The sequence below is a fragment of the Rhamphochromis sp. 'chilingali' genome, assembly GCF_963969265.1.
Source record: "Rhamphochromis sp. 'chilingali' genome assembly, chromosome: 1".
In the NCBI taxonomy this organism is placed as follows: Eukaryota; Metazoa; Chordata; class Actinopteri; order Cichliformes; family Cichlidae; genus Rhamphochromis; species Rhamphochromis sp. 'chilingali'.
In genome coordinates, this window is record NC_137929.1 from 43,575,995 (window position 1) to 43,590,539 (window position 14,545).

Genomic DNA, 14,545 nt, shown 5'->3' on the forward strand with positions numbered 1-14,545 from the left:
GTGTTTCAGCCACAACTCTACTAAAACCTCAGCCAATAATAGGTAGGCCAACCTTTGGACCTCCTAGTTGTCTGTATGATAGCCGCAGTACATGCACCACATTTGCACACTATCAGAAAGTGCCCTGGTGGAGTGAGGAGCTGTAAAGAGAAGCAGTTTATATTCTAAAAATGTTTTAAACTTATAATCTTACAACACAAAATTAGTATTATTAAATTAGTAAAATTAGTATCTGCAGTAAAGATCTTTTCATACATTCTATACATTGTACTATAGGCAAAGTTGCCTCAATTTTTTTTATAATTTTTTATTAATATTTTGCACATTTGTACATTTCATGGACTCTTCTATTTTGGAGTGTATTTTTTTATGTATCTGTATTATATTATAAAATACACATTAAAAGTGAATCTCTGTCCAAAAAATGCAGTCAGTTTACTTTTTATTCACTATGAGCATCATCCATTATTCTCCCGCAGTAATTAAGGTTAGGATATGTATTTTTTTTTTTTAATTCCAATCCATTCTTCTTTTGCAGCATTTAAATAACCTTGATCAGATTTGATGGTTTTGTTACAGACTTTCACAAATGTGGGGATTCAATTGTGTTAAAATGTACAAAACAGTGATTTCATGTTTTGTGAAAAGGACTCAGGCACAGAGAGACTGCAGTAGTACAGAGGGCTGGATTTAAATGCAAGTTCATCGGGAAAGTGAAGAAATGGGCAGAATCAGAAAAAGAGCAGAATCTAGATGCATTTCACTGATACGGACCTGAGTGCAGAATCTGTAAAATGACACCCATTTTTATTTTCACTCACTTTCCAGTGAATAGGACAAAAGACCTTAAACCACATGACCTTAGTAGTAGCAAATGCATAAAAATTTGGCTTTTATGAAAGCGCTGAATACAAATACAATTTTTTTCTGTTCAGGAATGCAAGTAATTAACTGCAATTGGACAAAATAATAACAACAACAACAACAACAATAATAATAATAATAATAATAATAATAATAATAATAATAATAATAAACTTTAGTTTGTTTGGTCTTTTTTATAAATGGTAATTTTCAGAATTCATTAATAACAATAATTATATTTTAACATTAAGAACATCATTTTAGTTAAATAGCTTGTGTATCTGGTGGATTAACCATTAAACCAATATAAAAAATAATTTTGGGAGTTACCAAAACATTAAACTGGGGCGGTTTTGCTTCTTAAACATACAACTCACGACACTGTACGTTAATATTGTATTTCCTGGCCTCTGCTCCATTCAGCAATTTAGACAGAGCATCAGTATTAATGACACAGAGATCATTTCCCTTCAGGAGAACTCCCCAGATCCCGCAGAGCTGCTGAATGACTCCCCCTCGTCATCAGTCAACCTCCATTTACCCCGAGCCGTATTTCGTCCAACCACATTTGAAGAATGGCATTTCAGCATCGGACAAGTTGATATAAAGAGAGCTTTTACCCATGAGGGCATAAATCACAGCAGGAGACCCAAAGCTGGTTTAAAATATCATTATTATTATTTATGGTACTTTTTCCTCAGATGAGTGTTTTTGCAGTTATAAAACAGGCCTTTTCAGTAATGCATGTTACAAAAAGAGACAAAAAATGGTTTGTATTAAATCAAAATGACAGATGGAAACATGAACAGAAGAATTATTCTCTTTCTCAGGTCCAATAAGCAACTTTCTGTCCCTCTCCTTTCAAATCAGTACATTTCCAGTCAATTTATAGAGCAGGGATACATTTAATATGTACAAAACATGGGAGTAACACAGTTTTAAGTTTAACTGGACATCTTAAGAAAATGAAATGATAATGGAATAAAATGTAGGTTTGTTCTTTGTTTCAGTTGATCAATAATTAAATGATCAAACAGATTGGACCAAAGCGTTTCAGAGCCGTTTCATTTCCCTTCAGCATCACTTTCCTTAGAAATCTTTGGAATGGGGTTTGCTCTTCTAGTTTTGAATTTGTATTTATTCAGACAGGCAGGTCTGGACTCCTTTCTGAGGTTTAGGCCAGCGGAAAAAGCTTGGAATTGGATTTTGGCAACAAATCCCAAATTACAAGACAGAAGTTGTTTTAAAGTTTAATGGAGGGTTGTAACAATAAACAATTAACTAGAAGTTCTTCTCTCTTTCAGGAAAGCTGAATTCTCTCCATTTTGTCAACAAAAACCACAAAATTCAGTTTTAAAACGGGCTGTATCTGCTCTCTAGATAAAATGTAGATGAGAAAACTGATACTACATATATCAATCTACTTCCAAGAGCGTGTTAGCTTAGCTTATCTTAGCAGAAAGACTTGAAACAAGGGAACACTGCATTTTGTTTGTTTAATGTGTACAAACTGCACTTTAAAGCTCAATATTTAACACATTGTATCTAGGTTGGTTATTTATGGTTTATTTTGTGTTTTTTGTGGTTAACCTAAAAGTTATAACAAAACCAAAACAAGCTAAAACAATTACGTTAAGTAGCTAGGTCTTTACACTTTTGTTCCAGTATCAATTGTGATACTTACCTTATGTTTTTATAATAATTGGTGTTTAACATTTACTTTATGACTCAGTGATTAGATTGGTTTTGTTTAATTTGAGCTGAACTTTAAAACAAGGCTAAAATAAACAACTTAAAACAATTAGCCGCTAAATCCTAAATACCAAGATGCTAGCTCCATTAGCATCAAAAGGTAGAGCTTTAAAACACTGCAGTTTTCACACTTTCAATCCTTTGTTTATGGATCAATAAACAAAATACAATGTGTTAATTATTTAATTTTGCTGGCAGAAAGAGTCGGGCTTGTCATCAATGCTAAACTAAGCTAACTGGCTGCTAGATGTAACCTTATATATACTGAAAGGGTTTGACAGGGTTTGAATCTTCTTATCAAAAATAGCCAAAATTTATACAACATTTGGGACTCGAATACAAATTTTAGGGCAAAAATGGTGGACTTAAAAACATTTTTAAAACTTTACAGTTGCTTGAACAAGCTTATTGGACAGAAAAAATGAAAAAGGATACACAAAGTTTAGTTTAACACAAACCAAACACTGGATTCATCCACTGCCAAAATATACAGTAAACTTCAACTCCTTCCGGTCTTCTTTCTCATCTTTTACAACCTATTCCAGTCATTTCAAATATCAAAACCGCTATATACATTATAAACACGCATCTTCTGTACATAACGGTCACTCCGTGGCAGAACAAGTCAGTGAAGTGTCAAACTCCACACAGTAACACATGTTTACAGCCACAGACATTACAGTAAAAAGAATATAAAGTGATATGACAATATGATGCTTAGATAAAACAGTATATGTGTTGCTGAAGGCTGTAGAAATGACATGTTTAGCTGTTAATAATCCTGCAAATGGCATTTCACAATATTGGCTTTAGTGTGGTTAAGTTAAGCACCAAAAAAATCCTTTAATTCTCTGAACCAGGAGATTTAAATACATTAAAAACAACAACAACAAAGTGAGCAGCGTCTTAGTGACACATTCAACAAGCAAAAATGTCTTTGGCAGCGTGGCGCGATACTGGTTAGAGGACAATAAATGTTACAGTACGTGGTTCATAACGTGAAGCAGAGGGTACAACATTTTCTCACGTGTTCGTTCGGTCCACGAGAAGCCGCTCACTATGAATCTTCACCAGCTGTTTCACTCACAGATCGCCCCCCATTTCCAACACTGAGCATGCTCTGTGCTCTCAGATCGCATATCCTGGAGATTAATTGTTGATATGTTTTGGTATATCTTTAGATTTATCCATCCACTGCAGTCTGTAGTTAATGATAATAACAGTCTTTTTTTCCCCCGTCTTTTTTCATTTTGACATCTTGGACTCGTGCCTCTCTCCTGGTCTCTGTTGTTGAGAGACCTCCATTCCTTCTCACCTACTTAGAGCCTTGCAGGGTGCTGATTCAGCTGTTTGTGTTGGACCTGAATTCTCTGCGTACAGGTCTGCTAATCCTTAAAAAAGTAGTTCGAGGTGCTAAATGTGAAGCTACATGAAGACTTCAGAAATCTGTGAGGCAGTCAGTTTTAGACAAGGAGACGATTTCGCTATCTGCAGATGGAGCCAGCCCAGTTATTTCCAAGTTAATCAGCTCCTAGCAATGGTTTCATACTTGGTCTCAAAACAAGTGATGCAGTTTTCCTTCAAAATAAGAGCGGAGGTTCACGATGAAAATTGATCAGGATGGCATCCTTTTCTCAGACAGATGAAATCGTAATCACCAAATCTCCTTTTCTTCATATCCAAGTAAAGTCTACAAAAAAACCCTTCCTTCTTCTCCGCTTTCAAGCTTTGTTGTTCCTAATATTGTCCATATCCCATCGACATGCCCATGCCCATTCCCAGCCCCAGCCCCAGTCCCAGGCTCTCCCTCAGCCCCCTCAGCTGCTCTTCTCCCAGTCGGATCTTGTCCTCCAGCTGCCGCTGCTCCACCAGCAAGGCGGCCTTCATCTTCACAAAGTGGCTGCCGAAGGGAAAAACACAAAAAACCCACAGTGAATATTATTAAGATGTTTGGGGTAGAATGTTGAGCTTTGATACTTTGATTTATGGAGTTAACATGCTTTAGTGTCTGTCACATGCTGCCCTTCAACACAAGAAAATGTATTGAGCTCAGCTTATATTTAGTGAAGCAGTCAGATTCCCATGGTTTGCACGAGCTCAGGTGCATGCTCAGAGACAACCCCACTGAAAACCCAGGTCATAACACACATTATGCACATGACCCAGACTTTTTAGAGATATCTGGCTTCCTGGCTTCCCTTGGCGACCTGGATACGGTCTGGCGTGATACTTTAGACCATCTCCACTGGATTTTCAAAGGTCCAGAGAGAACTCACCAGATGCTGCAGGATCTGTGACACTTTCCAGTCTCTAGATGAACCCATTCCAGAGCTCCTGACTACACTCTTACAAAGAAAAGTGAGCTCTCACCAGAACTCTCCACCGGTGGGTTTGTTTATGTTGCCACATTGGGCATATATCCCACCTGTAGTCTCTGTGCTGCTCTGGAGAGAGGCAGCGGGCCAGCACGCGGCTCACAGCCTGCTCTCTGCGGTCTACGTGGTCCTTCAGGTCCTGAGCCTCGGACAGCTGCCTCATGAGCTGACGCTTTTTCTCCAGCAGGGGGAGCTGCAGTGCAGAGAGCGAGGGAGAGGGAGAATAGAGGTATTTTAAAAACAAAGCCCGATGCACTACAAGTCCACTCTGTCTACATCTGCTCTTGTCCTCGTTTCTCTCCACCCTCATCACCCTCACCCTCTCGTGGTGCTCCGTATCAGGGTCCAGTGTGTCCAGCGTGGTCTCCACCCTTAGCAGCCTCCCGGACAGCGACAGCAGCAAGCTCACCACCTTGTCCAGATCGCCGATGAACATGCGGAACTTGTCCACCTCGTTGGGCTTGCACACGGAGACCACCATGCTCTCCACCTGAGAGCAAACAGGAAGAGCAGATTTACTGTAAGTCAGTGACGTGATGGACAGAGCTGATGAAACACAGAGCTGATGCAGTGGATGTGAAACCTTACCCAGCATCAACACGCTTCTTCATTCTGCATCCATAAGATGCTATTAAAAAAATAACTGCCACGAACTTTTCAAATAAACCTGTCTGGTTTTTGTAGCCTCCTATTGGTTAGAAAATCCAACACAATGTGCTAATTTAAGTGAAGAAAAAAACCTAGCAGGCTGAACACTATTAGCTTTAAAGGTCCCCACACTCTTACACTCATATTTGCACTGTTCATTCGTGTTTCTTAAACACTTCCTTAAATGTCTTCTCCTTTAGGGTTTGTCACAGTGGCTCATTTGCCTCCATCAAACCCTATCCTTACCATCCTCCTCTGTCACACCAACCACCTGCACGTCCTCCTTCACTATCCATAAACATTCTCTGTGGCCTTCCTCTTTTCTTAGTATTTAAACTCTACCTCCACTCCCTGCATGCTTACCTATCCACCTGCCTCCGTCTCATTCACACACATGGATTCTGTCTTGCTTCCACTGACTTTTATTCCCCTCCTCTCCAAAGCATACCTCCTCCACTCCAGGATCTCTCCCACCTGTTCACGACTCTCACTACTGATCACAGCGTCGTCTGCAAACATCACAGTCCACAGAGACTCCTGCTTGTCCTCATCAGTCAATAGAAAAAGGGGCTCAGAGCCGATCACTATTATAATCCCAGTCTGTGTGATCGTTGTGTTGGTGTTGTTCCTGGATCATCATAATATGTGTCCAGGATCAACACTGCATCTGACCAATCACACTGTTATGATGTCACAGAAAACAAAAATGCTGATGACGTACACTTAGGAGGAGAGGCTGTCCGGGTCAGGCTCAGGGCGGGGGTTAGGATGCAGTTGTGGTTAAGGATATAGTTTGGTTAACCTTAACCCCTATCACTACAATGTGATTGGTCACTTGCAATGGTGAACCTGGACCAGAATTAGTTTTTTTTTTGTTTTGTTTTTTTATCAGGAACGACACCAACATGAGGATATCAGATCGTGCATATCATCCCACCCCCACCTTGAACCCATCTGTCACTCCTATCGCACACCTCCTCGCTGTCCTCATGCATGCACCACCCTCACATACTTCTCTGCCCCTCCTGACTTCCTCATGCAGGACCACAGCTCCTCTCGCTATCATATACTTCTCCATCAACACAAGAAAGCAAACATCACATCTGTAGTACTCTTGAAGCCAGTGAAGGCAAACTGCCGCTCACTGATGAGCACCTCCCTTCTTAACCAAGCTTCAACAGCTCTTTCATCAGCTTCGTCTCTGTGCAGTTACTGCAGCGCTACACATCACACTTCTTCTTAGCACATTAGATCTCTTGTGTTTAACCACACAAGAGCGTTTAACCACTCTTGTGTGTTTAACCACACAAAACCATCTAAAACAAAGCAATAAACAGCTTTGCTTTAAAAAGAAAAAGGTACTTTTCTTTTAATCTGATTGAACAAGAAAAATACAACATGTTAATAAGTGTGTTGTTCTGTGCTGACATAATGACCAGGTGAATGAGTTCGTCCTTACCTCCTCTCCCAGCTGTGCATTGGCTCTGATGTCCTCCTGCAGTCCTCTCTGAGCCTCCCTCAGCACTCCCAGCTTCTTCCGGAGGCTCTCCATCAGCTGTTTCTACACAACAGAGGAAGAACTTAAAGCCCAATAACCAGGAGCGGTCCTCTCCCTTTATCTCCACCACACCCGTTCTTCAAACAGCAGTCGCATGAATTACCTTGTAGGTCAGCTCGTCATCCTTGTCGCGCTCTCTGTTATCTGTGAAGTCCTTCATCTGCGACAGGATCTGAGCCTTGGCCGTTGATGTGCTGTAATAGGACGAACAGCTGGAGCTAGCTCCTGACCGCCTGTGGAGAAGGCACCGGCAGGGGACTTTATGTTATTCCCACAGTGATAAAAGACAAAAAGAGGTGCAAAACAGACAAAGCTGTAAAAACACGGAGATTACAGGTGCATGTAAAAGAAGTGCAATTAATTACGTGGGTTTAATGAGGCAAGACATTAACGAGCGGCATCTCGGCACAACTCGGCTCCAAAACTGTGAAACATGAAGCCAAATGAGAGGACAGTGAAGTTTGTTTTGTTTTTTCAACACTGTGTAATGCTTAGGGGAGTTCTTTTTCAACATAATGGGTTGAAATATTAAAAATAAATCCATGACTTAGAATTTCACAATTACTTTAACTACGTTTTTGGGTAACTTGACCCGCTTCCACCTATACGGCTTTGTCTGGACTACAGGTAAGCTAAAATAAAAGTTTTCAGTGTTAAGTCAAAGAACTTGTCAGGGTCCAATCCAGGCCTTTGGAAAGGATCGTACGATGTTGAAATTAAAGATAAGAAGGGTACTGTGTCCGTTCACAGAGATAACAACCTGCTCCTAAACACATTCGTAACAAAAGGTGCTGTCTTTAATTATCAGTGGGAAGTATGTGGAGGCGAGTCACAAACGTCCGGTTTCTGGGAGTTTACATCAAGGAGGATCTGATCCCAGAAAGCACAGCAGAGACTTTACTTCCCGAGTGTCCTCAGGAGGAAGAACATCCCTCTGAGACTGTTGGTTTCCTACTTCAACTCTATAGATAGCATTTTAACATACTGCTTCCACGTGGGGTTTCCTTGTTGTGTGGTGGCACAGAAAAAGGTCCAGAGGGTTATCAGTGTTATCAAGGGTTAAAATGATTGGAAACTGTGAGGACCTACACAGTTCAGACAGCCTAATATCATAATCAGATCATCACAGATCTCTCCCAGCCCGGTCACCTCCTGTTTAATCTGTGACCATCAGGTGGGGCAGAGCAACTAAAAGGGCAAACAGACTAAAAAAAATGTTTTTATGCTTTCCCCCTTTTTAAATCTGTTTTTAAATCTTATATAGTTTTATATGTTTTTTAGGACTGTTGGTGAGATTGCATTCAAAATTGCTGTACAGTGACAATAAAGACACTTCATTAAAAAAAGTGAAGACAAAAATGAAAAACAAATGTTTCTTTGTTGATTTTTCAGTTTTAAGATTTAAAAAAATGAACCCGTCTGCACTCTATGTGGTGCTAATTACCCACCATGCACCTGTGCCTGCGACTACGAACCATCTGTAAACCTAACAGAGAAGAACCAAGTCTTTTGGAAAGGTTGTGGGAAACAGAATGAGCTTAGTGATGAGAACAGTTAAGTCTTGTACAAATCAAATGGTCTGTGTAACACACACACACACACACGCACGCACACACACACGCACGCACGCACGCACGCACGCACACACACACACACACTCTCTTCTCTCATACCTATCCAGGCTGTCTGTGCTGTGCTCTACGGGTTGTGCTTCTCTCCAGCTCTCTGTGCCCGACTCGCCCTCACTGCTCTGGGGGAAGAGCTCCTCCAGGCTCAGCCCCTCTCTGCTGCTGCTCTCCCCACCCTCCAGCTCCTCCTCCAGGGAGCTGCTCTCCACCCTTGTCCTGCCTGACGGAGATGCCTCAGAATCCGGGAGCGTGTCGATGTCCGTCTCCAGGACCGTGACAGGGAGGGCGAAGCACGGGAGCTCGCTTGTGATGGGAATGTCCTCTCCCGGAAGCTCCTCCTCCTGGAAGTCATCGATGTCGGTCTCTAGGGGGACGTCCAGGTCAGCCTCCAGGCTGTGCTCCGGGCTCGGGCTGAGGGTCGTCTCTGATTCGGTTCCCGTTTCAAGGATCTTCTGCTGATCTTCCATCTGGAAGCCTCTGTCCACACGAAGTTGCTCGCAGTCGGTTCGACTGGCATATCTACCGGAAGCCTCGATGACACCTCCGTTTTCTAAAATAGGAGGGGTCGCCGTGTCGCTGTGAACCCTGGGGGCTGAAGCTCTCTCCCACTCGGCTCCAGGTCTCACGCTGGGCTGCTGTTTGTAAGGTTTGACTGTAATTTTGTTGTGGTCTGGGCTGCAGCTGACGTCCGTCGCAGATGAACTACAGAGAAACAAGAGAATTAAAATAATCTGACACATCAGTAAACCAAGCACAGGAATTAGGAGTCTATTAAAATCAGTGATGGGAATAACGGCGTTACAGTTGCACGGAAGTAGCTGTCTACGTAAGTAAACTGGGTGCTACAGCTTTAAGCAGCTGCGCGCTCCCGCGTTCAGCTATCACTTTCTGCTCGACAATCACTTTTTGGAACAACACCTGTAGCTCAGGGGACAAACAAGCGCATGAGTGCTGCTGTTTCACTGAGGAAGAATAAAGTAGTCGTGGTAAGCCAATCACATGACCACTTTAAGATGACAAAAGCAACAAGGTGACATATACCAGTTTTTAAATTGTGTTGAGAGGCCACATAAAACCAGAGTCATGATAAACAATATACGCGGCGTTTTTTCCTCAATAGTTTCGTCACATTTACTGTCCAAGGACAGCGCAGCAAGCACTCTCTGCTTATGAGCAAAAAAAACAACAACAAAAACAGCCCGTTCGTCTTGTTGGACAAATGCACCATGTCGACCAATTAAAAAATGATATGGCAAAGTGACATTTGGTTGTTTAGGAAGAGGGGGAGAGAGAGAGAGAGAGAGAGAGAGCAGAAAAAGAGTGGGAGAGCAAGTTTTGAGATGTGAGAGATTTGTGACGTTTAGCGTGTTTGGAGTGTGTAGTTCATGTGTTGTCTTGTGTAGTTAGTGTGTAGTGTTGTGGATAGTTTTGCATTGTGTGTAAGAACAATGAGGCGACTGCTGTCTCCAGGTAGAAACAGGAGTGATACACCTGCTGCTGTCAGACCTGCAGGTATCAGGCTGTGATGTTCTCCTTTATAGTGGACAGAAATATTTGGAGTGGCACAAAAAGTTTGTGGCATCTTATTGAATGCAGAACAGCTGATTGTTCTGTAAATAGTTTGAAATGGTTATTTAAAAAAGTGTTTGTTACAGTAAAAAATGTAAATTTCTACTTGGATTTTATGTTTTTTTGTCTGATTTTAGATCAATGGTGTCAATGCAGTATGTCAACATGAAAACATAACTGTACTTTCACACACGTGAGGTTGTGCTGAAAAGAATGAAACCAAACAAGGCAAAGTAAATAGTTTTTAAAGGTAAAATGTAGAGAGAAAATCAAAAGTAGTCAAAAATGACCAATTATACCCCGGACCCCAGAGGGTTAAAGATGTCTTTAAAGTAACGCAATAGTTACTTTTCGAATCTTGTAACTCAGTTAATTTTTTGAAGAAGTAACTAGTAACTATAATTAATTCCTTTTTCAAAGTAACTTGCCCAACACTGATTAAAATATTAACAGTGACTGATATTAGCCCATCAAATATTGATCTTTACTGGTTTTCTATGCCTGAGAACAGGAATCGATCATCTTCTTGTTTTGTTATGCAAAAGTTTTTTCTTCTCGTTTTTCTGACTTTTCTAAAACAAATAATTCAACATTTAATAAAAAAACAAAGTTATTTATAAACATCAGCATTTTCTCCAGTCTCACCTGCTCACACTGTTCTCCTTTGCTACTGAAGGAGGATGAGGCGGTGGAGGCGGCAGAGGTGATTCAGCCTCCCTTTCTCTATGGGGCGGAGCCACCGGCCTGAATCCCCTCCTGGAGAACATGGGGCTAGGTGGAGCAACGGTAATGAGGCGTTCCTGAAACTGAGGCTGATTCTGATTGGACGGGGCGATTGTGCGTTCCTGGGTTTGACTGCAGCTGCATCTTGGACACCCGCCCTCCACCACTTCCTGCCTCTCTGGGGGAAGACTGAAGGACCTCTGCCTGGAAGTGTCAGGTGGAGGGACGTAGGTGGACGAGTGGGCTGAATAGTGAGCCCCTGGAGAGTTGAAGGAGGCAGGGATGGAGTGAGGAGCAGCAGAAGCAGATGAGGAGGAGAACAGGGTGTGGTGAGACGCTCGCCGGCGGTGGAACTGCTCCCACTTTGGGGGTGGTGGTCTTGGAGGAGGGGGTGTCTTCTTCCTGTTTTGCCTGGAAACACTTGATGCATCTCCACGTCTCATGTTGCCTTCCTCCACCTCACTCAGGGTCTGGCTGGTTGCCATGGAAATTGAAGGGGACCAGCGCTGGCTGCTGTCGAAGCGGAGGTCGTTTTCGGACATGGCTCGACCTCTGAGATAAAGAGGAGCTGGTGGAGGTGCAAAAGCGTAGCCGTTGTGGTCATCGGTGCTGCTGTCTGTGTGTCTGAGGCCCCATCGAGGCTGCTGGAGGTGCTGCTGGTACTGACCGATGTTCTCTGGAGGTCTGGACTCCCGCCTCCAGCTTGGGTAGTCCCTTTTGTTGTGGAGAAAGTAGAGTGACACGAGAAAGGTTATTTTATAAATAAATAGAGAGTGAGCCAAGCTTATAGATAAAGGAAGAGCTCAGAAACATCGTGACACAAATTCCTTGTAACAGAGCTCAGCTGAGGATGAAAGGCTTAGTCAACACTAGCCTAGCTGTTTCTCACATTCACGCCACGTGAATTTTTGGCCTTTGCCTGTGATTTCTATATTTCTAACTTTGACAAAGCCTGAAATTTACAATTTAAAAACTTCTTCGGTTTCTTTTTGTCTAAATTTGAACAAAAACAGTTCAGTTCAAACGCCAAATGACTGCAAAAAACATTTATTATGACAATGTCCAAAGACTGCATGAACTGAGCATCAGAATGATGAAGAAAGGAGATTTAAGTGACTTTGAGTTTGGGATGATTGTTGCTGCTAGACGGGCTGGTCTGAGTATTTCGGGAACAGCTGATTTGTGTGGGATTTTCCCACACAACCATCTCTGTGGTGTACAGAGAATGGTCTAAAAAGAGAAGATGTCCAGTGAGGAAAACAGTGGGTGGGTGAAGAAGAATGGCCAGATTGCTTCAAGCCGATAGGAAGGTAACAGCAACTCAAGTAACCACTCGTTGCATCCAAGGTACGCAGAACATGGGCTACAGCAGCAGTAGACCACACAGAGTGCCTCTGCTGTCAGCTAAGACCAGGAGACTGGGGCTACAATTCACACGACATTTAGATGGCATGCTGAGGTTTTTCTTTGTATCATTGGTTCAGGTGTCGGTGTAACAGTGTGTGGATACACGCTGGTCCCCTTAGTACCAACTGAGCATCATTTAAACCCCACAGAGTATTGTTGCGGACCGTGTCCATCCCTTAATGACCACAGTGTACCATCTTCTGATGGCTGCTTCTAGCAGGACACCAAATCATGTCTCAAAGCTCACATCATCTCAGCTGGTTTCTTGACCATGACAATGAGTTCACCACACTCAAGTGGCCTCCACAGTCACCAGATCTCAGTCTAACACAGCACCTTTGGGATCTGGTGGAACGGGAGATTCTTCTCATGGATGTGGAGCTGACAAATCTGCAGCAACTGTGTGATGCTGTCATACCAACATGGATCCAAATATCTGAGGAATGTTTCCAGCACCTAGTTCAATCTACACTATGATCAATTAAAGTAGCTGCAAAGGCGAAAGCTGTCCAACACTGTAATAGCAAGGTGTACTTAATAAAGTGTCTAGTGAACGTATATGTATGATTTGACACCAAGATCATGAAAATGGTCAATCTTGTTGACTACACCCTAAGTAATGATGTTTTCCTTTATCAAAGAAGCAAAAATAAAATGAAGTGCTTGCCAGTTATCGACTGCACTTATACAGACTGAAATCGTGAGCCTTGTGCTTGCTTTTATGCATGCTGGCAGGAGGTTCTTACAGTTGCACGTCACAAAACACATGCATCTTTGATCCTCTATTTAAAACTGAAATACAGGAGTTGCTGCTGAGAGAAAACGTGCTTCAAACCTTCAAACTGAACAGAAAAGGTGGTTTAGAGCAGGTTGGGTTGAAAATTTTGTTTTGAATTGGTTCCAAATGCCACGTTTTTCACTAATTCTTCTGATGACATTGTGCTCTATTTGTAAAGTGTGTATACTGTTAAAGTTTTGAAAATGCTTTTGGAAACAGTTTGTTTGCCCCCCAAAATTGAGTCTTCCTGTTAAAATAAACTGCTAAATAAAAACAATCAAAGTTCGAGTAACAAAAGACAAGATGGACATTTCCAGAGGGAGTATTCCTGAAAAAAAGCACATCAGGAACAAAAACACAGAGACAGTGAAAGCGGTTCAATTACAGTAAATGTTTCCTTTGTGCATACCATGCTCACTGAGCTGTTTCGGTCTCAGGTCAAATCCGAGCAGAGGCCCTTTAACGAGCACTATGCGTCCTAAATGCCCCTCCCGCTAACATACATCCAACCACATATCATTATGGTCACATTTGGAGCATGCGTGATTACTCCACACACTTAGAGCTCATTACAGGCAAATCACAGCCGGGCATGACTGAGTGGGATTTCCGCCCGCCAGTGCACAATGGCCCGACCGCACCTAAACGCCTCCGGAGAACCACACAGGGGATGGAGCGAGTGAAAAGAAAGGCCGTGAGCAAATACGTGAAGATAACCAGGTCAGAAAGAAGAAGGGAAAAAAAAAAGGTGCGGGAGAAGAAGGAAGCGGCTCACCTCTCGGTCAGGCTGTACTTCCTGTTGAGCTTGCTTGTTTCCTGCTGCCTGGCAGGATAAGTCTGTGGAGAGATTTAATGGCGGTTAATAACACCAAAGGAATGAAGGAAGGCTTCAATTTGGAGCTGAGTGATGTTCAGCACACGTCCCAGCTGAAGGGAAATTGGTGTGTTACTCCACCCTGCAGTGGTGACGGGGTTTAGAGAGGTGGAGGTAACTTGTGCTGAGTGTGAAGTATTTCTAAGTCTAAAACCAAACTTGATGAACTACAATGAGTCAACTTTTTATTGTTATATAGCTTCAAATGCACTTTTGTTTTTAATATATTCTCCATCTCTACCTTATTTAAGTTGTCTTCTAAAAACGCATTTGTCTGACTTTTAATAATTATATTAACATTTGTTGTGTATTTTTGTGTGATTTAATTGTAAATCTCTTCATCTGTACATTTTCCACTCCGAGTTGTTT

The 14,545-nt window shown here is 42.2% G+C and overlaps 1 protein-coding gene across 5 annotated transcripts in view; it reads right to left on the minus strand.

Moving 5' to 3' along the window:
- Window positions 1-2,790: 2,790 nt before the first annotated feature.
- shroom4 (shroom family member 4) overlaps window positions 2,791-14,545 on the minus strand; it is a 102,377-nt gene continuing 90,622 nt past the window's right edge. For all 5 annotated transcript variants that reach the window (XM_080899050.1, XM_080899051.1, XM_080899052.1 and 2 more), the window contains 8 exons: window positions 14,078-14,139; window positions 11,040-11,831; window positions 8,871-9,527; window positions 7,301-7,430; window positions 7,099-7,200; window positions 5,311-5,481; window positions 5,042-5,184; window positions 2,791-4,516 (listed from right to left, as the gene is read on the minus strand). In XM_080899050.1, coding sequence (XP_080755176.1) covers window positions 4,354-4,516; window positions 5,042-5,184; window positions 5,311-5,481; window positions 7,099-7,200; window positions 7,301-7,430; window positions 8,871-9,527; window positions 11,040-11,831; window positions 14,078-14,139 — 2,220 coding nt within the window. In that variant the 3' untranslated portion in view covers window positions 2,791-4,353. The remainder of the gene's footprint in view (window positions 4,517-5,041; window positions 5,185-5,310; window positions 5,482-7,098; window positions 7,201-7,300; window positions 7,431-8,870; window positions 9,528-11,039; window positions 11,832-14,077; window positions 14,140-14,545) is intronic.